We start from the raw sequence: 24,788 nt of genomic DNA on the forward strand, positions 1-24,788 counted from the left end.
ACGCGCTATCTCAGAGTGGGGGATGGATAGATAGATGGGGGGTATAGGGGGATGGATGGACAGATGGGGGGTATAGGGGGATGGATACATATCTAGATAGACGGATGGATGCAGGGGGTGGACGGGGGTGGATAGTTAGATGTGCACTGAAATTAACCCTGATTTCTCCTCTACACCTGCACTTAGTACCTGTTAGCATGTCCCTCTAACCCTAACACACACACACACACACACACAACCTATCCACAAACACACTCATGCACAGGAACGCTCAATCACAACAACACAACCACACCAACACAAACACCACACAGATGCCCGTGCTCACACAAACGTGCACTGTCTCAGACGCGTGCTCCTGATAAGAGTCCTCCAAACACACACTCAGTCACACACAACCACACACAGTCTCACCAACACACAGACTTACACAACCACAGTCACACAACACAACCACACACCTTCTCACAAGCGCTGTGACTCACACAAACACAGCCAGAAAACTGCACACCTTCTCCTGAGCTCAGAGATCCACGAACACCACACACCTTCAGCTCACACAAACGTGCAAACACCCGGCGAGGCCACACTGCTGCCAGACCCAACGTCGCTGTGCCGGGGGGAGGGAGGCAGGGGAACAACATCGCACCGACCGTCGCCCACCCCATTCCACCGATCGCTTCGATGGCAACACTTCCGAATCCGCCTGTTCTCTCTTGTGGTACACACCGCCTGGGCTCCGTCCGGGACAGACACTGGGGGGCTTTTTGTTCTGGGTCCGTACAGCGCCTGGCGCAGTGGCGTCCTGGACAACAACAGGCACTGGTGGTGCGATGGTAACACAAACTCCAGTCAGAAAGATCAAGAATTGACCCAGTCCTCAGAGGCTGGTTTAAAGGATCCCAGAGGCACCGTCAGCGACGGGTCCTGGGCAGCAAGGGGCGGGATGTGGTGCGAAACGCCGGGATCTGGCCGTGGCTCCCTGCTTTCCCGAGCGGCAGGACGGGCAAAGCCACCCGGCACAAGGTGAGCTGAAACTCTCCCTGGCCGGGCGAAGGGGCGCCCGCCCTGAGCCTGCCTGGCGCTGCCCCGTGACTCAGAGTCGCAGGGTCAGCTCAGCTCTGAGCCCGCCAAGATGTCCGGAGCCATTGCACCAACCGGAGTCCCCCTGGCTGGCGCGACGGCCCCCGGAGACGCCGCACGTTTGATGTCATGATTCAGAGGCCAGGGCAGACACTGAGCCTTCCCCGTCCCCTCTGAGCCCCGAGTTTCATTATTAATTGTAACCGTATCAACCAGACCCACACCGAGAACAGCAACCCCCAAAGCCCCCGTGAGCAAACCGGTCCCGAGGGCGTCGCTCCAGGGCGTTTCAGTGGGTGGGTTTTATCCCAGGGCACCCGTCTCCCCTCCAGGACGCCCGGCGCCTCGGGAAGCAGAAATATCCCAGTTTGACAGCTGGGAAATTGAGGCACAGAGGGACGAAGCGACTGGCCCAAGTCACCCAGCAATCCGTGGTGGAGCGAGATCTCACCGCGGGAGCCTGCACTTCACGCCGGAAGCCAAAGCTCTGGCCCACCCTCCCTCGGCATCAGAGCCCCCGACCCAGTCACGGCAACGCTGCCGGCCCCACTCGCGCCGACGGGGCCCCCCGACCCCCGTCGGCTCAACCCACCGACCCCAATCGCGCCATTTCCCCAACCATAGAACGCCAACGCCACCGATCCAATCAGCTCATCTCACCGACCCCGATAATGGCAGCCAATCCCACCAACGTAATCGCACCATTGGACCCCACCGACCCCAATCGCGCCCACGCTCTGACCCCAGTAACCGCAGCCCCGACCCAATACTGCGTCTCACCAACCCCATAACATCACCTCTGCAAGAGCTTCAATCACCCATCTCAACAGAGCTCCCCCAAGCTCCCCCAACCCTCCCGACTGAGCCTCTGACCCCCATCCTGCCGACCGACCCCCATCCTGCCGACCGACCCCCCCGACCCCCATCCTGCCGACTGACCCCCATCCCGCCAACCAACCCGACCCCATCCCTCCAACTGATCCCCCTGAACCCCATCCCGCCAACCGACCCCCAACCCCCATCCTGCCAACTGAGCCTCTGACCCCCATCCTGCCGACCGACCCCCCGACCCCCATCCTGCCGACCGACCCCCATCCTGCCAACCGACCCCCATCCCGCCAACCAACCCGACCCCATCCCTCCAACTGATCCCCCCGAACCCCATCCCGCCAACCGACCCCCCAACCCCCATCCTGCCAACTGAGCCTCTGACCCCCATCCTGCCGACCGATCCCCTCGACCCCCATCCTGCCGACTGATCCCCATCCCACCAACTAACCCCCCCGACCCCCATCCACCAACCGATCCCCCGACCCGCATCCCACCAACCGACCCCCCGACTCCCATCCTGCCAACTGACCATCCTGATCCCCATCCCGCCAACTGACCCCCCGACTCTCTTCCCACCAAGTGACCGATACCAACCCCATCCTTCCAACACCCATAACATCAACCCACCCACACCAGCAACAGGTGCCCCACAAATCCCATCGCCAGAACGTCAGTCCCACAGATCCCAGCGCTTCCAATCCCACCACGGGCTTGCCGTTAACGCCCCCTGCACGACGGCGGCCCCACGGCCCCCCGACCCTCCTGCTCCGGGCGGTGGATTTCAACGCCACGCTCGGCCTGGACCCCGAGCCGCTTTCAGCAGCCCAGCGAGGGGCTGCGGTGGCACCGGGGGGGCCGGGCTCAGAGCCACGTCGCAGGGACCCTGCAAACCTGGACAGCAGAGTCCCCGCTGCACCCCGACCCCCAGGGGCTCGCTCAGGCTCCCCCAGGTAGCAGGACACAGACAGGAGCAGAGGAAATTAACTCTGGGGTCACCAGGAGAGCAACCGGGCGGGTCGGGGCCAGCATCCGCCCACCCCCCCATCCCCCTGCCCCCGTACGCACCTCGCGACCCCCCCATCCCCCCCATCCCCCTCTACATCCCCCCCGCATCCCCCTGCCCCCGTACGCACGTCGCGACCCCCCCATCCCCCCCCATCCCCCTCTACATCCTCCCCGCATCCCCCTGCCCCCGTACGCACCACGCGACCCACCCATCCACCCCCCACAGCCCCCTCTCCATCCCCCCCGCATCCCCTGTCCCCGTACGCACCTCGCGACCTACCCATCCACCCCACAGCCCCCTCTCCATCCCCCCCGCATTCCCCTCTCCATCCCCCCCATCCCCCTGCCCCCGGACGCACCTCGCGACCCACCCATCCACCCCCCACAGCCCCCTCTCCATCCCCCCCGCATCCCCCTCTCCATCCCCCCCATCCCCCTGCCCCCGTACGCACCTCGCGACCCACCCATCCTCCCCCCACAGCCCCCTCTCCATCCCCCCGGCATCCCCCTGCCCCGTACGTACCTCGCGACCCACCCATCCACCCCCCACGGCCCCCTCTCCATCCCCCCCGCATCCCCCTGCCCCCGTACGCACCTCACGACCCACCCATCCACCCCCCACGGCCACTTCTCCATCCCCCCCCGCATCCCCCTGCCCCCGTACGCACCTCACGACCCACCCATCCACCCCCCACAGCCCCTCTCCATCCCCCCCGCATCCCCCTCTCAATCCCCCCCATCCCCCTGCCCCCGTACGCACCTTGCGACACACCCATCCTCCCCCCACAGCCCTCTCTCCATCCCCCCGGCATCCCCCTGCCCCCGTACGTACCTCGCGACCCACCCATCCACCCCCCACGGCCCCCTCTCCATCCCCCCCGCATCCCCCTGCCCCCGTACGCACCTCACGACCCACCCATCCACCCCCACGGCCACTTCTCCATCCCCCCCCGCATCCCCCTGCCCCCGTACGCACCTCACGACCCACCCATCCACCCCCCACAGCCCCCTCTCCATCCCCCCCGCATCCCCCTGCCCCCGTACGCACCTCACGACCCACCCATCCACCCCCCACGGCCACTTCTCCATCCCCCCCCCGCATACCCCTGCCCCCGTACGCACCTCACGACCCACCCATCCACCCCCCACAGCCCCCTCTCCATCCCCCCCCGCATCCCCCTCTCAATCCCCCCCATCCCCCTGCCCCCGTACGCACCTCGCGACCTACCCATCCACCCCACAGCCCCCTCTCCATCCCCCCCGCATCCCCCTCTCCATCCCCCCCATCCCCCTGCCTCCGTACGCACCTCGCGACCCACCCATCCTCCCCCCACAGCCCCCTCTCCATCCCCCCGGCATCCCCCTGCCCCCGTACGTACCTCGCGACCCACCCATCCACCCCCCACAGCCCCCTCTCCATCCCCCCCGCATCCCCCTCTCCATCCCCCCCATCCCCCTGCCCCCGTACGCACCTCGCGACCCACCCATCCTCCCCCCACAGCCCCCTCTCCATCCCCCCGGCATCCCCCTGCCCCCGTACGTACCTCGCGACCCACCCATCCACCCCCCACGGCCCCCTCTCCATCCCCCCCGCATCCCCCTGCCCCCGTACGCACCTCACGACCCACCCATCCACCCCCCACGGCCACTTCTCCATCCCCCCCCGCATCCCCCTGCCCCCGTACGCACCTCACGACCCACCCATCCACCCCCCACAGCCCCCTCTCCATCCCCGCCGCATCCCCCTCTCAATCCCCCCCATCCCCCTGCCCCCGTACGCACCTCGCGACCCACCCATCCTCCCCCCACAGCCCTCTCTCCATCCCCCCGGCATCCCCCTGCCCCCGTACGTACCTCGCGACCCACCCATCCACCCCCCACGGACCCCTCTCCATCCCCCCCGCATCCCCCTGCACCCATACGCACCTCACGACCCACCCATCCACCCCCCACGGCCACTTCTCCATCCCCCCCCGCATCCCCCTGCCCCCGTACGCACCTCACGACCCACCCATCCACCCCCCACAGCCCCCTCTCCATCCCCCCCGCATCCCCCTGCCCCCGTACGCACCTCACGACCCACCCATCCACCCCCCACGGCCACTTCTCCATCCCCCCCCGCATCCCCCTGCCCCCGTACGCACCTCACGACCCACCCATCCACCCCCCACAGCCCCCTCTCCATCCCCCCCGCATCCCCCTCTCAATCCCCCCCATCCCCCTGCCCCCGTACGCACCTCGCGACCTACCCATCCACCCCACAGCCCCCTCTCCATCCCCCCCGCATCCCCCTCTCCATCCCCCCCATCCCCCTGCCCCCGTACGCACCTCGCGACCCACCCATCCTCCCCCCACAGCCCCCTCTCCATCCCCCCGGCATCCCCCTGCCCCCGTACGTACCTCGCGACCCACCCATCCACCCCCCACGGCCCCCTCTCCATCCCCCCCGCATCCCCCTGCCCCCGTACGCACCTCACGACCCACCCATCCACCCCCCACGGCCACGTCTCCATCCCCCCCCGCATCCCCCTGCCCCCGTACGCACCTCACGACCCACCCATTCACCCCCCACAGCCCCCTCTCCATCCCCCCCGCATCCCCCTCTCAATCCCCCCCATCCCCCTGCCCCCGTACGCACCTCGCGACCCACCCATCCTCCCCCCACAGCCCCCTCTCCATCCCCCGGCATCCCCTGCCCCCGTACGTACCTCGCGACCCACCCATCCACCCCCCACAGCCCCGTCTCCATACCCCCCGCATCCCCCTGCCCCCGTACGCACCTCACGACCCACCAATCCACCCCCCACGGCCACTTCTCCATCCCCCCCCGCATCCCCCTGCCCCCGTACGCACCTCACGACCCACCCATCCACCCCCCACGGCCCCTTCTCCATCCCCCCCGCATCTCCCTGCCCCCGTACGCACCTCGCGACCCACCCATCCACCCCCCACGGCTCCTTCTCCATCCCCCCCCACATCCCCCTGCCCCCGTACGCACCTCGTGACCCACCCATCCACCCCCCACGGCACCCTCTCCATCCCCCCGCATCCCCCTGCCCCCGTACGCACCTCACGACCCACCCATCCACCTCCCACAGCCCCCTCTCCATCCCCCCCGCATCCCCCTCTCCATCCCCCCCATCCCCCTGCCCCCGTACGCACCTCGCGACCCACCCATCCACCCCCCATGGCCCCCTCTACATCCCCCCCGCATCCCCCTGCCCCCGTACGCACTTCACGACCCACCCATCCACCCCCGACAGCCCCCTCTCCATCCCCCCCGCATCCCCCTCTCAATCCCCCCCATCCCCCTGCCCCCGTACGCACCTTGCGACCCACCCATCCACCCCCCACGGCCCCCTCTCCATCCCCCCGCATCCCCCTGCCCCCGTACGCACCTCACGACCCACCCATCCACCCCCCATGGCCCCCTCTACATCCCCCCCGCATCCCCCTGCCCCCGTACGCACCTCACGACCCACCCATCCACCCCCCACAGCCCCCTCTCCATCCCCCCCGCATCCCCCTGCCCCCGTACGCACCTCACGACCCACCCATCCACCCCCCACGGCCCCCTCTCCATCCCCCGCATCCCCCTGCCCCCGTACGCACCTCGCGACCCACCCATCCACTCCCCACAGCCCCCTCTCCATCCCCCCCGCATCCCCCTCTCCATCCCCCCCATCCCCCTGCCCCCGTACGCACCTCGCGACCCACCCATCCTCCCCCCACAGCCCCCTCTCCATCCCCCCCGCATCCCCCTGCCCCCGTACGCACCTCGCGACCCACCCATCCACCCCGCACAGCCCCCTCTCCATCCCCCCGCACCGCCTGCCCCCGTACGCACCTCACGAACCACCCATCCACCCCCCACAGCCCCCTCTCCATCCCCCCCGCATCCCCCTGCCCCCGTACGCACCTCGCGACCCACCCATCCACCCCCCACGGCTCCTTCTCCATCCCCCCCCGCATCCCCCTGCCCCCGTACGCACCTCACGACCCACCCATCCACCCCCCACGGCCCCCTCTCCATCCCCCCGCATCCCCCTGCCCCCATACGCACCTCACGACCCACCCATCCACCCCCCACAGCCCCCTCTACATCCCCCCCGAATCCCCCTGCCCCCGTACGCACCTCACGACCCACCCATCCACCCCCCACAGCCCCCTCTCCATCCCCCTCGCATCCCCCTGCCCCCGTACGCACCTCGCGACCCACCCATCCACCCCCCACGGCCCCCTCTCCATCCCCCCGCATCGCCCTGTCCCCATACGCACCTCGCGACCCGCCCATCCACCCCCACGGCCTCCTATCCATGCCCCCTGCATCCCCCTGCCCCCGTATGCACCTCGTGACCCACCCATCCACCCCCCACAGCCCCCTCTCCATCCCCCCCGCATCCCCCTGCTCCCGTACGCACCTCGCGACCCACCCATCCCCCCCCACAGCCCCCTATCCATCCCCCCCGCATCCCCCTGCTCCCGTACGCACCTCGCGACCCACCCATCCACCCCCCACAGCCCCTCTCCATCCCCCCCGCATCCCCCTGCCTCCGTACGCACCTCACGACCCACCCATCCACCCCCCACGGCCCCCTCTCCATCCCCCCCGCATCCCCCTGCCCCCGTACGCACCTCGCGACCCACCCATCCCCCCCCACAGCCCCCTCTCCATCCCCCCCGCATCCCCCTGCCCCCGTACGCACCTCGCGACCCACCCATCCACCCCCCACAGCCCCCTCTCCATCCCCCCTCCATCCCCCTGCCCCCGTACGCACCTCGCGACCCACCCATCCACCCCCCACAGCCCCCTCTCCATCCCCCCTCCATCCACCTGTCCCCGTACGCACCTCGCGACCCACCCGTCCACCCCCCACGGCCCCCTCTCCATCCCCCCCGCATCCCCCTGCCCCCGTACGCACCTCACGACCCACCCATCCCCCCCCACAGCCCCCTATCCATCCCCCCCGCATCCCCCTGCTCCCGTACGCACCTCGCGACCCACCCATCCACCCCCCACAGCCCCCTCTCCATCCCCCCCTCATCGCCCTGCCCCCGTACGCACCTCGCGACCCACCCATCCACCCCCCACAGCCCCCTCTACATCCCCCCCGAATCCCCCTGCCCCCGTACGCACCTCACGACCCACCCATCCACCCCCCACAGCCCCCTCTCCATCCCCCTCGCATCCCCCTGCCCCCGTACGCACCTCGCGACCCACCCATCCACCCCCCACGGCCCCCTCTCCATCCCCCCGCATCGCCCTGTCCCCATACGCACCTCGCGACCCACCCATCCACCCCCACGGCCTCCTATCCATGCCCCCTGCATCCCCCTGCCCCCGTATGCACCTCGTGACCCACCCATCCACCCCGCACAGCCCCCTCTCCATCCCCCCCGCATCCCCCTGCTCCCGTACGCACCTCGCGACCCACCCATCCCCCCCCACAGCCCCCTATCCATCCCCCCCGCATCCCCCTGCTCCCGTACGCACCTCGCGACCCACCCATCCACCCCCCACAGCCCCCTCTACATCCCCCCCGCATCCCCCTGCCTCCGTACGCACCTCACGACCCACCCATCCACCCCCCACGGCCCCTCTCCATCCCCCCCGCATCCCCCTGCCCCCGTACGCACCTCGCGACCCACCCATCCCCCCCCACAGCCCCCTCTCCATCCCCCCCGCATCCCCCTGCCCCCGTACGCACCTCGCGACCCACCCATCCACCCCCCACAGCCCCCTCTCCATCCCCCCTCCATCCCCCTGCCCCCGTACGCACCTCGCGACCCACCCATCCACCCCCCACAGCCCCCTCTCCATCCCCCCTCCATCCACCTGTCCCCGTACGCACCTCGCGACCCACCCGTCCACCCCCCACGGCCCCCTCTCCATCCCCCCCGCATCCCCCTGCCCCCGTACGCACCTCACGACCCACCCATCCCCCCCCACAGCCCCCTATCCATCCCCCCCGCATCCCCCTGCTCCCGTACGCACCTCGCGACCCACCCATCCACCCCCCACAGCCCCCTCTCCATCCCCCCCTCATCGCCCTGCCCCCGTACGCACCTCGCGACCCACCCATCCACCCCCCACAGCCCCCTCTCCATCCCCCCGGCATCCCCCTGCCCCCGTACGCACCTCGCGACCCACCCATCCACCCCCACAGCCCCCTATCCATCCCCCCCGCATCCCCCTGACCGCGTACGCACCTCTCGACCCACCCATCCACCCCCACGGCCTCCTATCCATGCCCCCTGCATCCCCCTGCCCCCGTATGCACCTCACGACCCACCCATCCACCCCCCACGGCCCCTTCTCCATCCCCCCCGCATCCCCCTGCCCCCGTACGCACCTCACGACCCACCCATCCCCCCCCACAGCCCCCTCTCCATCCCCCCCGCATCCCTCTGACCGCGTACGCACCTCTCGACCCACCCATCCACCCCCACGGCCTCCTATCCATGCCCCCTGCATCCCCCTGCCCCCGTATGCACCTCGTGACCCACCCATCCACCCCCCACGGCCCCTTCTCTATCCCCCTCGCATCCCCCTGCCCCCGTACGCACCTCGCGACCCACCCATCCACCCCCCACAGCCCCCTCTCCATCCCCCCCGCATCCCCCTGACCGCGTACGCACCTCTCGACCCACCCATCCACCCCCATGGCCTCCTATCCATCCCCCCCGCATTCCCCTGCCCCCGTACGCACCTCGCGACCCACCCATCCCCCCCCACAGCCCCCTCTCCATCCCCCCCGCATTCCCCTGCCCCCGTACGCACCTCGCGACCCACCCATCCACCCCGCACAGCCCCCTCTCCATCCCCCCCCCCCATCCCCCTGCCCCCGTACGCACCTCAGGACGCAGCAGGGAGGGGGAGGTGTTGACCTGGGAATGTGCCCTGGGGAGGGGAGACCTGAGAGCCTGTCACCTGAGCTGGGAGGGGGAGGTGACACCTCTGCCCAGGAATGTGGAGGGAGGCTGCAGAAGAGAGCCTGGGGGGGGCGGGGGGGGTTAGTTTCAGTTTGGGGCTGGGTGGAGGAACGCAGGGAACCCCAGGGCTGGGGTCTAAGCTCCCTGCTCCCCCAGGGGGACTTGACTGAGGGGTCCTGGTTGTACCCACAAGCTCTGTTTTGGACTGTGTTCCTGTTGTCCAATAAACCTTCTGTTTTACTGGCTGGCTGAGAGTCTCAGTGGATCCCAGGAAGAGGGGTGCAGGGCCTGGACTCCCCCACACTCCGTGACAACTGGTGTCAGCGGTGGGATGTACTGCACCCCGTGGGTGGCGCTTCCTGCAGTAAGTGACTGGGGAGCAGTAAAACGAAGGGGACTGACAAGGACCAGGCGTGCTGTAGGCTCAGAGAGGAGCAGTTTCGGGGGGCGGTTAACCCCTGGGAGTGTGTGACCAGCAAGAAGGACTGTGCAGTAATGGGGTGCCCCTGGGGACTGCGATGAGCTGTCTCAGGGGCAGAGGAGCCTGCGGCCTGGCCCTGGGAGAGAGAAGGACTTTTGCAGTAACAGGGTCCCCTGGGGATTGCAGCGAGCCGTCCAAGGGGCGGAGGAGTCTGCCGCTCGACCCTGGCAAAGAGGGGGTGACCTCGAGAAGGGCTGGCACGCTAGGGGTTCTCCCTGGAAACGGTGGGGAGCTGAGAGCACACAGGCCTGTGAGTCCACAACAGCTTGGGAAGAGCGGAGTGATGGCCTGTCACCGTCTCCCGAAGAAGGACATTGTAACCCTGTACAGAAAGAGAGGGTTGCGCATTGGGAAGTTCACCAAGGCACAGTTCATCGTGCAGCTGGAGGAGGATGACCGCTCTAAGGAACAGATTCCTGACCCCAAATGGGGCTACAGCAGGATCTGGGAGCAGCTGGAGTGGGAGCCAGGCACCCCGAAGACTCCTGTCCCCGACCAGATGAGGGTCTTCACGATCGGGTTCCCCATCGGGGGATCGGAGACGGACGGGATTGGAGCTGAGTCCGAGAGAGCAAGAGGACTGTGAGAGACAGCGAGAGCCCGAGAAAGAGCTGCAGAAGCAGCATGAACTGGCGATGGGGGAGTGGAGAGGCATAGGGGACCCCCCAGGGGTGAGTGGGGATAGATCCCGGGGGGCCAGTTCTGCAGGGAACCTCGAGACTAAATTGCTGCCCCTGGTTAAGGAGGGGGGGGATGTGGATGCCACCTCACTGCCTTTGAGCAGGCTGGTGATTTGAACCAGGGGGACCCTGCGGAAGAGCCCCGGTGTCTAGCTCCCTTGCTGGGTCCCAAGGCCATAGACTCTGTCAGCCAGATGGGTGGGGAGGTGGACAGGCTCCCACTCCTGACCCCAACCTATCTGTCTGTGTGGAGTTCCCTGGGGCCGGGCCCCTCGAACCCCCAGTGGGAGCGGAAGGGGATGGTCAATGGGGAGACATTCCTGGGGTGGCGAGACCCTGGGACAGAGAGGACTGTTGTCAGGCCCTGGGTGGTGCAGCCTGAGATGCTGAGGGAAGTGTGAGCTGAGTGAGGGTCCCAGGGACGAAGCCCCTCGCCCTGCCTATGGCCCAGATCCCTGTGCAGACCCAGGAGGGGTGGGGCTGGCTGGTTGTTGGGGTCTCCAGGATATCAGCTGCAAAACCCTGTTGGGGAGTGAATGTGTCTCTTTGGGACAGGATCCAGGCCCTGCTCCTGTAATGGCCAAGGGTTTGAATTTGAATCCAGGAAACCTGTAGCAAGAAGGAAAAGATTCCTGAGCTTGTATGTGGCAAAGGGAAGGAGAAGGCTTCTGACCTTTTCTCTAGGAAGTCTGTAAGTTTGCCTGAAAGGGGATTGTGGAGGAATCCGCCTGATGGGCCAGAGGTAATTCTGGATGTAAGGGAGACCCAGAAAGAGTCTGTTGTTGCTCAGGAAAGTGTTCCCCTAGAGCAAGCCCTCGGTGAAGAGGGTAAGAGCAGAATTTCTGTGAGGGGTGAATTGTTGCATAGAAAAGCCCTAGGGAAAGGAATCCTCATGGAGTCTTTGCAAGCAGTTTACTGCAACTGAAGGGTGTGAAAGTGATAACTGAGGAAGTGAGCTGTAGCTCACGAAAGCTTATGCTCTAATAACTTGGTTAGTCTCTAAGGTGCCACAAGTACTCCTTTTCTTTAATCAAGAAAGTTTCAGTTCCTAACAGCCAGAAATTTTCTGTTGTGAATGGATCCACTGACTGTCCTGTTGAAAGACCCAGTGTGGAGAGCTTTGAGAAGGTCTCAGATGGAGTGAAAGCCTTTAAGAAAGTTAAACAGTCCTATAACCAAGTGGCTGTGTTTGGCCAGCATGTTGGGGAGAAGACCCAATCCCAGTTTGACCCCCTGGGGTTTTGGGGGTGGCCAAAGGGCACGGGCCGCAGAAACCTTCCCACATGCAGCGTGCGAGTGCTATCGACCGCCCCCGACCTAAGGAAGGGTGTGAAACTGGAAGGGCCTGGTGTAACTCCTACCAAGGAATGGGAGAGATGCTGGGGCATCCATGGGAACTTTGGTGGCTTCAAACTTCCCCAGGTCACCGGCTAAAGTGACCCCGCTCAGTTCGATCTCGAAGGGGGGAGAGATGTGACAAAGTGGGACTCTTCTTAATGTTTCCTCTGAATAGTGTGGGGTGCCTCAGTTTCCCCTAAGCAGTTCTTAAGTATCTAGGGGGTGGGATAAGGGTGTATGATCCTTGCAGAGCCCTAGAGGGCAGGTGTGTGCAGGGGTCTGGACACAGACAATGGCCGACACCCTGTTTCCTGGCCACTGATGGCCTGGGCCCTTCCCCCCTGCCAGGTGCGAGCTAAAGGGTTGGAGAACAAAGGAATCCGGTGGCCAGGGGAAAGGGACAAAGCCCAGAGGAGGGGGGGCTGGAGGGAGTTTCAGTTTGGGGCTGGCTGGGACATGGAGTGAAGGGCAGACGTGGTTGTCTGACTCCCTGCCCCCCAAAATGGACCCAGCTGAGGGGTCCCGTTCTCTGCACCTACAAGTTCTGTGTTAGACCATGTTCCTGTCGTCTAATAAACCTCTGTTTTCCTGGCTGGCTGAGAGTCACGTCTGACTGCGAAGTTGGGGTGCAGGACCCTCTGGCTTCCCCAGGAGCCCGCCTGGGTGGACTCGCTGTGGGAAGTGCACGGAGGGGCAGAGGAGGCTGAATGCCCCGAGGTCAGACCCAGGAAGGTGGAGCCGGGTGAGCTGTGTGTCCTGCAGACAGGCTGCTCCCCGAGAGAAGACTCCCCAGAGTCCTGACTGGCTTCATGGGGAGCCGTCCAGAGCATCGCCCGGGGACGCCGTGACACCATCCACCCCCCACAGCCCCCATCCATCCCCCCTCCATCTACCTATCCCCGTACGCACCTCTCGACTCATCCATCCACCTCCACAGCCCCCTATCTATTCCCCCCCTCCATCTACCTGTCCCCGGACGCACCTCTCGACCGATCCATCCACCCCCACAGCCCCCATCCATCCCCCCCTGCATCTATCTGCCCCCAACGCACCTCTCTACCCATCCATCCCCCCACAGTCCCGTATCCATCCCCCCTCTGCATCTACCTGCCCCCAATGCACCTCTCTACCCATCCATCCAAACCCCGACAGCCCCCTATCCATCCCCCCCCTGCATCTACCTATCCCTGTACGCACCTCTCGACCCATCCATCCACCCCCACAGCCCCCTATCTATTCCCCCCCACATCTACCTGCCCCTGGACGCACCTCTCTACCCATCAATCCATCCCCCCACAGCCCCCATCCATCCCCCCCCTGCATCTATCTGCCCCCAACGCACCTCTCTACCCATCCATCACCCCACAGCCCCCTATCCATCTACTCCCTCCATCCACCTATCCTCGTACGCACCTCTCTACCCATCCATCCCCCCACAGTCCCCTATCCACCCCCCCGCATCTACCTGCCCCCAATGCACCTCTCTACCCATCCCCCCGCATCTACCTGTCCCCGTATGCACCTCTCGACCTATCCATCCCCGCACAGCCACCATCCATCCCCCCCATCTACCTGTCCCTGGACACACCTCTCTACCCATCCATCCACCCCCCAACAGCCCCCTATCCATGCCCCCTCTGCATCTACCTGCCCCCAATGCACCTCTCTACCCATCCATCCACCCCCCAACAGCCCCCTATCCATGCCCCCTCTGCATCTACCTGCCCCCAATGCACCTCTCTACCCACCCATCCATCCCCCAACAGCCCCCATCCATCCCCGCCACCATCTACCTATCCCTGTACGCACCTCTCTATCCATCCATCAACCCCCGCAGCCCCCTATCCATCCCCCACATCTACCTGTCCCCTTACGCACCTCTCGACCCATCCATCCCCCACAGCCCTCTGTCTACCCATCCATGCGTTCCCCCAACCCCCATCTCTCTATCCATCCAGCCACCTTTCTATGCCCCCGCACCCCTATCTATGCATCCACCCCCCCACCTCTGTCTAACACATCTCCCCCTCCTTCCTGTTCTTCCAGGGCCATACACCAGGGTCCCTGCGTCTCTCTCTTCCTGAGTCGTTCTCTCCTTCTATCCATCACCCGACCCACCCCTTCCACAGCCAGCGGGCTGCCTCCCCGTGCCCCCCCACCAGAGCCACACACTCCCCCCTGCAGTGCATGTGCGTCCACACGGACGCACTCACAGAGGGACTAGTTTGTATGCCAAGAGGTAGAGAAAGCGCCGCGGGGGGGGGGGGGGGGGGTCTGGATCCCAGAGACACACACACATAGAGGAGAAAATTCGATGATTTCAGAGAAACACAAACACTCCACAATTCTAATTCACCCGTGTACACACACCCATTGTGTGGGCCAGTGATATACGGTAATAGATCCAAACTGCCTGTTCCAGAGATAGGTATGCATAGTGGTAGAAAATTCGTCAATATTCCAGTAGCGTGCCCCCCCACACACACACACAAATTGTGTCTACCAGAGATATAAATGGACATGGAGATAAAATATCATTTTCCCAGTGGCAAAACACACACAGATCAAATGTGTGTCTCAGTGTTAAATACACACACATCAAATTGTGTATTCTGATGAAAGACACACAGATCAAATTGTGCATCCCAAAGGCACACACACAGAGAGACGCACTCCAGAGATCTACACACAGCAAAACAAAAAATTCTGCATTCCAGAGGTGCTCACACACAGACACACAGCGCAGGGCTCATTCCCTCCAGCAGGAGGCAGCAGGGACACACACACACATCAAATTGTGTATCCCATTTGCACACCCAGATCAGACTGTGCATCCCCCTTGGATACGTGCAGTCAAAGAGAGAAAATTGTGTATCCCTCTGTCTGAGACACACCGAGAGCAAACTGTGCACCCCAGAGGCGCACACCCACCCACCAAATTGCGCATCCCAGTGTCTCTCTTTCACACACACACAGAGATCAGATTGTGCACCTAGTGTTTCACACCCAGAGCAAAATGTGCACCCAGAGGTACACCCCCAAAGTGTGTACACACACACCCCCTGCAGGGCCACCCCCCCGCAGGGCACAGCCCCTCCAGCAGGGGGCAGCAGGGTCACCCCCCCTCCGCAGGGCGCAGCCCCTCCAGCAGGGGGTGGCAGGGGGACACCCACCCCCACCCCGGAGATCGCAGCCCCTCCAGCGGGGCCAGCAGGGGGACACATCACCCCCACAGGGCGCAGCCCCTCCAGCAGGGGGCGGCAGGGGGACACCCCCCACCCCCGCAGGGCGCAGCCCCTCCAGCAGGGGGCGGCAGGGTCACACACCCCCCCGCAGGGCGCAGCCCCTCCAGCGGGGCCGGCAGGGGGACACATCACCCCCCCCCGCAGGGTGCAGCCCCTCCAGCAGGGGGCGGCAGGGGGACACATCACCCCCCCCGCAGGGCGCAGCCCCTCCAGCAGGGGGCGGCAGGGGGACACCCCCCATCCCCGCAGGGCGCAGCCCCTCCAGCGGGGGTGGCAGGGGGACACATACCTCCCCCCTGCAGGGCGCAGCCCCTCCAGCAGGGGGCGGCAGGGGGACACATACCCCCCCCCGCAGGGCGCAGCCCCTCCAGCAGGGGGCGGCAGGGGGACACCCCCCCCGCAGGGCGCAGCCCCTCCAGCAGGGGGCGGCAGGGGGACACCCCTCACCCCCGCAGGGCGCAGCCCCTCCAGCAGGGGGCGGCAGGGGGACACCCCTCACCCCCGCAGGGCGCAGCCCCTCCAGCAGGGGGCGGCAGGGGGACACCCCTCACCCCCGCAGGGCGCAGCCCCTCCAGCAGGGGGCGGCAGGGGGCCGCCCCTCACCCCCGCAGGGCGCAGCCCCTCCAGCAGGGGGCGGCAGGGGGCCGCACACCCACTCCCCCCCTCCGGGCCGGGCACTGCGGTACCTCGGCAGAGCAGGACCAGCCCCAGCCTGCAGAGCAGCCAGCCCGGCCAGGCGCCCCCGCTCATCGCGCCGGCGGCTCCCCCTCGCGCGCTCCGGCTCCGGCTGCGGCTCCGGCCCCGGCCCCGGGGATGCGGCAGGACGGGACGGGACGGGACGGGACGGGCCCGCGGGGTCCAGCCCACCAGCCCTGGCGCATCAAATCCGGGGCTGCGGGGGGGAGGGGGGGGAATGGCTGGAATGTTAACAGACAGCTGATCGAGGGGGAGCGACCAATCAGGGGCCAGGAGCAGGAGGGGCGGGGTCAGGCACGCAAATGAAGCCAGAGGAGTGGACCAATGGGAGAGGGGAGAAGCCGGGGGGGGGGCGCTGATTTATGAGGCGTTCTTTGTTACTGCAGCACTGCTGGGGGGAGGGGCCGGGGGAGCTCCCCGCACCTGGGATCCCCCCCCCGCAGCCCCTCCCCCCATCGCCAGCCCCAGCGTCACAGGGGCTGGGGGGAACCTCATTGCCCCCTCCAGCCTCTTCTCCCCCCCACCGCAGCATAGCGCCCCCCCCGGGCATGGGGGCCAGCCCTGACTGCTAGGGGAGAGCCCCCCCGCCCCCCGCCGCCCAGGGGCTGACTGCCCCCCCACCTCGCCCCCTACAGAACCCCCCCTCCCGGCGACCAGGGGCTGACTGCCCCCCCACCACACCCCCTGCACCATCTCCCCCCAGCCCCCGCCGCTCAGGGACTGACTGCCCCCCGCCCCACCTCGCCCCCTGCGGCATCCTCGTCGTCCCCCCCCGCCGCTCAGGGACTGACTGCCCCCACCTCGCCCCCTGCGGAACCCCCCCCCCCCGGAGAGCAGGGGCTGACTGCCCCCCTCGCCCCACCAGGCCCCCTGCAGCATCGCCCCCCCCCACCTCGCCCCCTGCGGCACCCCCCGGAGACCAGGGGCTGACTGCCCCCCTCGCCCCACCAGGCCCCCTGCAGCATCGCCCCCCCCACCTCGCCCCCTGCGGCACCCCCCGGAGACCAGGGGCTGACTGCCAGGGGAGCATATTGATTGTTCTTTCTCTGCCTACGCGGGGGCTGGCGATGCTAATTACCTGGGGTTTAACTCCGCCTCCTAACCCCGCTCCTGAGCCGGGAGGCCAGGGGGATGGGCAGAGGATCCTCAAGAGGGGCAACTTCCACACACTGATGAGGGGTGAATGTTTCCCAGGAGGATGCAGGCTGGAAGATTTTAGCTGTCCTGTTTACTAGGTGTATTACAGTAGCCCTGCCAACGCGATTGGGCCCTGTGGTGCTGGGGCCCCATTGGGCCAGAGACAGACCCTGCCCCAGCTGAGATCGGGCCCCCTATGTAGGACGCTGCTCAGACAGAGCGAGAGCCAGCCCTCAAATAGAAAGAGGCAGGAGTATGCTCCCTGCTTTATGGGTGGGGAAACTGAGGCACAGAGTGATGCTGTGATCTGCCAAGGTCACACAAAAAGTCTGTGGAGGAGACAGCAGTAGAACCCAGGAGTCCTGGCTCCCAGACCCCACTCCCTTCCCGTGGTCAGGAATAGAACCCAGGAGTCCTGGCTCCTAAACCCCACTCCTCTCCCCTTCCCGGGCTGGGATAAAATCCATGAGCCCTGGCTCCTAGACCCCCTGTTCTAACCACTAGACCCCACTCCCCTTCCCGAGCTGGGGATAGAACTCAGGCGTCCTGGCTCCCAGCCCCCCCTGCTCTAAGCCTTAGACCCCACGCCCCTCCCAGCAGCTGCAGTGGGTCAGGGAGTCCAATTTTGTGACCGTTAATAACATTTGTTACCATGGCAACAAGGCTAATGCTGGAGGCAGGGTAATCAGATGTCCTGCCGTAGGGGGAAGTCGGTTACCCATACTGGGGTGGGGGGCAGGGAGCTAGGACTCCTGGGTTCTATCCTGGCTTGGCCGCAGAGTGGGCTCTAGTAGACTAGAGCAGGGGAGGGCTGGGAGTCAGGATACCTGGGGTCATTCCCCAGCTCTGGGAACGGGGCGGAGGGTAGTGGTTAGAGCTAAGGAGAAGTGAGGATTCTTATTTCACCTACATGTTCATGGTAAGTCCCTTGGTGAAGGACTTTATGGAACTGCTACCACTTCCCTTTCTAGTTTAACTGTCCCAGTAATTCTCGGCTCTCCCCGGCGGGTCTGTTACCCAGACCCCAGCCTTGGGGCTGGGACCCTGCGACCCCCAACAGGACCCCAACGCTCCTGGGAAAACAGCCCCCCAACCGCAGGGTACACAACAGCACTGGGAACTGGGAGGGGAGTGGGGTCTAGTGGTTAGAGCAGGCAGGCGGGCGGGCTGGGGGCCAGGACTCCTGGGTTCTAGCCCCAGTTCTGTGCAGCAGTTCCTCCAGCTTTTGTTCCCCTAACAGCCATGGTGCGTGTTCAGCTTCCCTGCTCCAGTTTTCGGCCCTGACTATTTCTCTGACCCAGATGAGAAATGGGCCTCAGCAGGTGGCCCGGCAGCTCCCGGCATCCTGGCACCGGGGGGGCTCAGTCACCAGGCAGGACTGAACCCAGCCTCCCCCTCCTAGAGCTGAGGAACTGGAGGCACAGAAAAGGGAAGCAATTGCTGCAGGTCACCCAAGGAGCCCCAAAGGGAACCCAGGAGTCCTGATGCCTAGCTCCCCCTTGCTCCAACCACTAGACCCCACTCCCTCCCCAAAGCTGTGGACAGAATGCAGGAGTCCTGGCTCCCCGTGACTGTAACCACTAGCCCCCACTCCTCTCTCAGGGATAGAACCCAGGAGTCCTGGCTCCCAGCCCCCAATCCTCTAACCCACTAGCCCCCACTCCCCTCTCAGAGCCAGGGATAGAACCCAGGCGTCCTGACTTCCAGCCCGCCCCCAGCTCAGATCCATTCTGTCTCCCGTTGCGGCACTCAATTCAATTACGTTTATTACCCACAAACAGCAAATATAAACAACCAGGAATAATTGGGAGCATCGCTGTGCTGGTTTCATCTTGACTGGAAGCCCTGGGGTGATTGACTTGGAGAGGGGGGAGTCATGGGGTTGGGGTGGGGGGGGTTGTGAGGTGCGGGAGTGCCCCCCACACACACACGGCCAGGTTATACCTCTCAGACCCCAGGCTCAGGTACCCCTGCAGGAATAGCAGGGGGCTGTGGGTCAGGAGTGAGGGGCACCGGCAGAGCTGGGGGGAGGGGGGAGCCCAGGGCTGGGCTGGCAGGGGGCTACAGGTCGGGAGTGAGGGGCACCGGCAGAGCTGGGTGGGGGAGCCCAGGGCTGGGCTAGCCGGGGGCTGCGGGGCAGGAGTGGGGGGCATTACGCGGTGTGACTGCCAGAACCAAACCTATTGCCTCTCACTGGCCCTGTTTAAAGGACACTCCCACCCCCAGCCCCAAAGCCAAGGCCAGCTGTTTCCTAGCCCCAGCCCTGCTCCTGCCAGCCCCTTAGCTCACTTTCAGTTTCAAGTTAAAGTGAATGGGGAACCTGGACTCCGGTTCCTCACATCTTCCCAGGCCTTGCTTGGGGCCGCAGCTGCAGAGCTGGGTCAGGCAGGGACAGATCCAAGGGCCCTGATCTCCCACCGCCTGGCTGGAGGTGAGTCCGGCCGGCAGGTTCCTGGGTGGGTGGTAGGAAGGCTCGAAGCCTGGCAAGAGACAGGCGGACTGGGTTGGGTGGCGGGGGGACAGGGAGGCAAAGAAAAGGCGGGTGCAGGGGTGGGCGTGAAAACCGCCACCCATGTCTCATGGCTCCAAGAAGGCTGATTCCCCGCATCTCCCGGCTGGGAAGGACCCAGGAATCCTGGGGCACCAACGGCCCATGAGCTCCCCCAGCGATGCTGTGGCTAAGAGGGCGAGCACACTCCTCAGCTGGAGAAGCTGGTGAATAGCGAGTGGGAGCCAGGAGGTGGGGTCCTCTCTGGATACAGCATGGGGGAACACTATGACTGGAGACTGCGCCCAGCTCTGGGGGGCCACACATCAAACAGGCAGTCAGGAAATCATGGAGGGCTCAGAGAAGAGCAACGGGGACAATCCGAGGGCTGGAAAACCTGTCTGAGAGCAGAGACTGAAGGAGTTCGATCTGTGGAGTTTGTCCCAGAGACGGCTCAGAGGGTACTAGATCCCGGTCTGTCAGCTTCTCCCTGGGGAGAAGATTTCAGGGAGTAGAGGGCTGGTTAGCCCAGCTGGGCCAGGCAGAGCGAGAGTCGATGGCTGGGGTGTGAGGCCAGACGAATCAAGACTGGAAATAAGGGGCAGATTTTCCCCAGAGTGGGGAACAGATCCTTGGAGCGACTGTCCCAGGGACAGGGCAGATTCTCCATCCTTGTGCTTTCCATCGAGAGCAGGTGTCTCTTGCGGCAAGCTCAACCATCAGACATGGGCTGGATGGAGGAGTCCCTGGTTCTCTGGCCTCAGCTACGCAAGAGGTCAGATGGGATGATCAGAACAGGAATAGAACCCAAAAGTCCGGACTCCCAGCCTCATGCCCCCCCAATCAAATCCATGACCCAAGCAGGAAGGGCCAGGGGGTGTGATTGACATGTGGCAAATCTGACACCAATCAAATCCAATTTCGAGACCATCGACCTGTGGAACACCTTGCCGCTGGATGCTGCCATGGCCCATTGCTCAGCCAAAGGAAAGGATGTTGTGTCAGACGACAGGGAATGCCTGGAATTAAAGCGGTGGCCTGGGGGGACTCTGTGCCACAGGAAACTCATTGCCAGTCACAGCGCAGAAGAAAGCAAGAGGTGTTCCTATGAGGCCAGCTGCGTGTCTGTCAGAGGTCAGGGAAGTCACAGGTTCCATGACTTTCCGTGACCTCCGTCACTTCTGCAGCCACAGGTGCTGGCTCAGGGGCTGCCCGGGCCAGACAACCCCTGGGCCAGCAGCAGCAGCAGCTTGGGTATGGGAGGGGGCTCAGGGCTGGGGCAGGCAGTTGGGGTGCAGGGTAGTGCTTACCTGGTGGGGGGCCTCCCCCCGGCATGTCCCTGCAGCTCCTAGGCAGAGAGGCCAGGGAGCTCAGTGGACTGCCAGCCCCGCCAACCCCACCCCCCAGCGCTAGTGGGGGTCCTGGGCCACTCCCGAGCACCTGCTGCACCCCCCCCCGAGCACCCTAAGCCCAAGGTTTAGTCAGGGGTATATAGTAAGTCATGGACAGGCCCTGAATTTTTGTTTACTGCCTGTGACCTGTCCATGACTTTTACTATATACCCCTGACTAAACCTTGGGCCTTACCTATGAGTAATGAGGACAAGCGGAGCCTTTAGAGCCAGGAGTTAAAACTCGGAGCAAGATGCTTGGAAAGGGGTTAGACCTACCTACTTAGACCAGGAACCAACCCCGAGGCATTAGGGGCTGGCAGAGAATTTCTCCCACAGGGAGATTATTCCATCCTCATCCACTAGGGGGTGTCTTGCACCTTCCTCGGAAGCAGCTGGGCTTTGCTAGAGACAGGACGCCGGGGTAGATGGGCCCGTTGAGCAGTTTTTCTGTCCTTGGGCATTCCAGCTTTAGCCACTGGACCCCATCCCCCGAGGCAGGAATAGAACCCAGGGGTCCTGATTCCCAGCTACCCCTGCTCTAGCCACTAGATCCCATCCCCTAAGGCAGGAATAGAACCCAGGGGTCCTGAGTCCCAGCCCTTAAGAAGGCCCAAGGCTGCCAGGTGGAAAGCCCCTTCCAGGCACAGAAGCACGGCACTTTCTCCTGCTGGGTTAGGAGTGTGTATTTGTGAAACCACTTCAGCTTTTGAGGTTTTCTGCATCAGCCAGACGGCAGTTCCCCTTCCCGTTGCCTGCCCCTAGCCTCCCGAGCCTCACGTGCGCCAGTTACACTCAGATCTGTGCCGGGGATCTGGCTGGCCAGATGTCACATGCATTTATCCCCAGCGAGAAGAGAACCCAGTGGAGAGGGCTCTGACCTGAGGGCAAAGTTGCTCTGAACTCTCAGCCTCCTGCTGGCTGCTAATTCATAAATCCGTCTGTCTGGAAGCCAGACGGGCCCCTAGATCATTCCAGTCTCGTCTCCGGCACAGCCCAGGCTAGGGGTTCTCAATTAGTCCCCCCATACTGAGCCCAATCACTCTCATTTGCCAAGAGCATCTTCCGGAAAAGCCACCAGGTGTTTGTCCAGCTGTTCTTAAAACCCTCCAGTGATGGGGATCCCAAAACCACCCCTGGAAGCCAATTCCAGAGCTTCTCCCCCATGAGAGTTAGAAAGTGTTTCCTAACATCTGACCTAAAATGTACAAACTTTTAAATTTGGGGGGTAAAAGTGTTGAGTTTGCAGTTTAAAAAGAATCGTTTTTTAAAAAACCTTGAACTTGTTCTGTTTTTAACCAAACAGCCAGCCTGGCAAGTGGATTTTTTAAAACATAAAAATCACTGTTTTTTTCCCCCGAAAACCAGTTTTCAATAATCGAAGCTTGTGCTAAAAGCTGTTTTCTGTAAACTCAAGACGTTTATGAAGCCTCCGAATGGTTTTCATCAAAACTGACGGTTTGAATCAAACCGCAAATACAGTTATTGGAACCTGATTGGGTTTTTTTCCCTTACCAAAAATCCATTTTCAAAACCCGAGATTTGGGCTTAAAAGAGTTTATAAAAACTGAACATTTGACTCAAACTCCACGTTTTTTCTTACCAGAACTGCCATTTTTTATCCATCCCCCAAAACATTTACTGAAACTCCCAAATTTTGACCCCAGTTAGTTTCTGAAACCTGAAAAAATCCAGTTTCCACTTTTTCCATTAACAACAACAACAAAAATTGCATTAAATTTTTGAAAAGGAACCTGACCTGGTTTGCAATTCCTGGTGATAAATGGCTGACATGTCCAACTGGCTCCATCCATTTCCCTATTACGCCAGGGTCCTTGTTCCCACTTAGGAAGGAAAGGGCCGTACAAGGGTGCTGATACTGCAGAAATCCTGGGCACAGAACGCTCAGTGCAAGGGGTGGCCCATAGCTCTGTCTTGTAGCAGTGAGTTCCACTGGCCATTTCCCAGTTGCTCTGAGAATACCCAGCCTGGATAGTCTGGAGGACCAGAGGGTGCCCAGAGAGGTCCTCTCCAATGGTACGTTCCTAACTCTCTGGTATTTCTCCCTTCCTTGTCGTCCACTCTCCCTTTTACCCTAGTCTGTCATCCCTTCTAACCCCTCTTCTGTCTCTCCCCAGGGCACCATGGACCGAGGCAACACGACTCTCCAACCAACCGCTGGGGCAAATTCCAGCCAGATCCCAGCAGCTGTGATCGCCTCTCACCTCACCGCAGCCGTGTTGCTCTTCATCACCTTCCTGGTGGGTGTGGTGGGGAATGGGCTGTATCTGTGGGTGCTGGGGCTGAAGATGAGGATGACAGTGACCACGCTCTTGTTCCTGCACCTGGTCTCCTGCTACCTTCTTTTCACCCTGCTGATCCCCTTTTTTGCTGTCTATGTCCTCCTGGATTTCCGCTGGGTATTTGGCACGGCCATGTGCAAACTCCTGAATGCCTGCATCTCTCTGGGCATGTTCACTTCGGTCTTCCTTCTCACCCTCATCAGCCTGGACCGCTACATCCTCACTCACCACCCCATCTGGTGCCGGCATCACCGCACCGTGCCCCAGGTCAGGAAGCTGGTTGTGGGCGTGTGGCTGGTCTCCTTAGCTCTCAGTGCTCCCTACCTGGCTTTCCGGGAGACCCGCATGTTGGACGGGGGCAGAATCATCTGCATCAACAATTACAACTTCTCCAGAGACTGGAATGGAGTCGAGATGCAGGACCTGGGCAGACGGGTCCGCCTGGCCGTCTTCATGGTCCGGTTCCTTCTGGGCTTCCTGCTGCCCTTCTGCACCATCGCGGGATGCTATGGCTGCGTGGGGCTGGAGATGAAGGAGAAGGGGCTGGTGCGGAGCAGGAAGCCCTTCAAAGTCATGGGGGCCGCGGTGGTTTCCTTCTTCCTCAGCTGGCTGCCTTACCATCTCTATCATGGCCTGAAGTTCTTCAAAGACGGGTGGGAGCTGGACAGCATCCTTGTCATTTACACTCTCACCTCCTGCTTCAACGCCTGCTTCACCCCTGTCCTCTACCTCTTCGTCGGGCGGCGGTTCCAGCAGGTGCTCAAGACATCCCTGCTTGCTCTGCTTCGGGAGACTTTTGCTGACGACCTCAGTGGCAACGGCGCTATCTCCCATGAGAGCTCCGGGGTAGCAGCTGGCAAATGGGAGCTGCCTGACCAAGTTACGGGGCCTCTGGATTCAGGGTCAGGGAGCTTAGAACCCAGGGTTCTAGATTAATTGATGGAGAGGTTAATGGCCTCTAGCTCTCCTGGCATCAGAAAGTCTGGTGTGATGTGGCAGGTTCTAGAATAACGGTATGTTCTAAAATGTCACGGGTTCCAGATTTCTTGATGCTTTAACAAAAATCCAAAAGGTTCTTGACTGAGTCAAGAACATCATGGGTTCTCGATCATCCCCCTTCAAGCCCCTGGTGTGATTTTGCATGTTCTAAATTCTCAGTGTGTTCTATAACAGAGTGG

General features: G+C 63.5%; 2 protein-coding genes across 2 annotated transcripts in view; one reads left to right on the forward strand and one right to left on the reverse strand.

The window, feature by feature from the left end:
• The window catches only part of IGLON5 (IgLON family member 5), a 34,648-nt gene extending 18,168 nt beyond the window's left edge, over positions 1 to 16,480 (reverse strand). The window contains exon 1 of the mRNA XM_078850473.1: positions 16,283 to 16,480. Coding sequence (XP_078706599.1) covers positions 16,283 to 16,346 — 64 coding nt within the window. The 5' untranslated portion in view covers positions 16,347 to 16,480. The remainder of the gene's footprint in view (positions 1 to 16,282) is intronic.
• A 6,965-nt stretch (positions 16,481 to 23,445) lies between these two features.
• On the forward strand, positions 23,446 to 24,546 carry LOC140902856 (putative G-protein coupled receptor 33). The gene has a single exon (XM_073323428.2). The coding sequence runs from the start codon at positions 23,452 to 23,454 to the stop codon at positions 24,544 to 24,546; it is 1,095 nt and encodes a 364-aa protein (XP_073179529.1). The 5' UTR covers positions 23,446 to 23,451.
• Positions 24,547 to 24,788: the final 242 nt, after the last annotated feature.

The sequence above is a fragment of the Lepidochelys kempii genome, chromosome 24, assembly GCF_965140285.1.
Source record: "Lepidochelys kempii isolate rLepKem1 chromosome 24, rLepKem1.hap1, whole genome shotgun sequence".
NCBI lineage: Eukaryota > Metazoa > Chordata > Testudines > Cheloniidae > Lepidochelys > Lepidochelys kempii.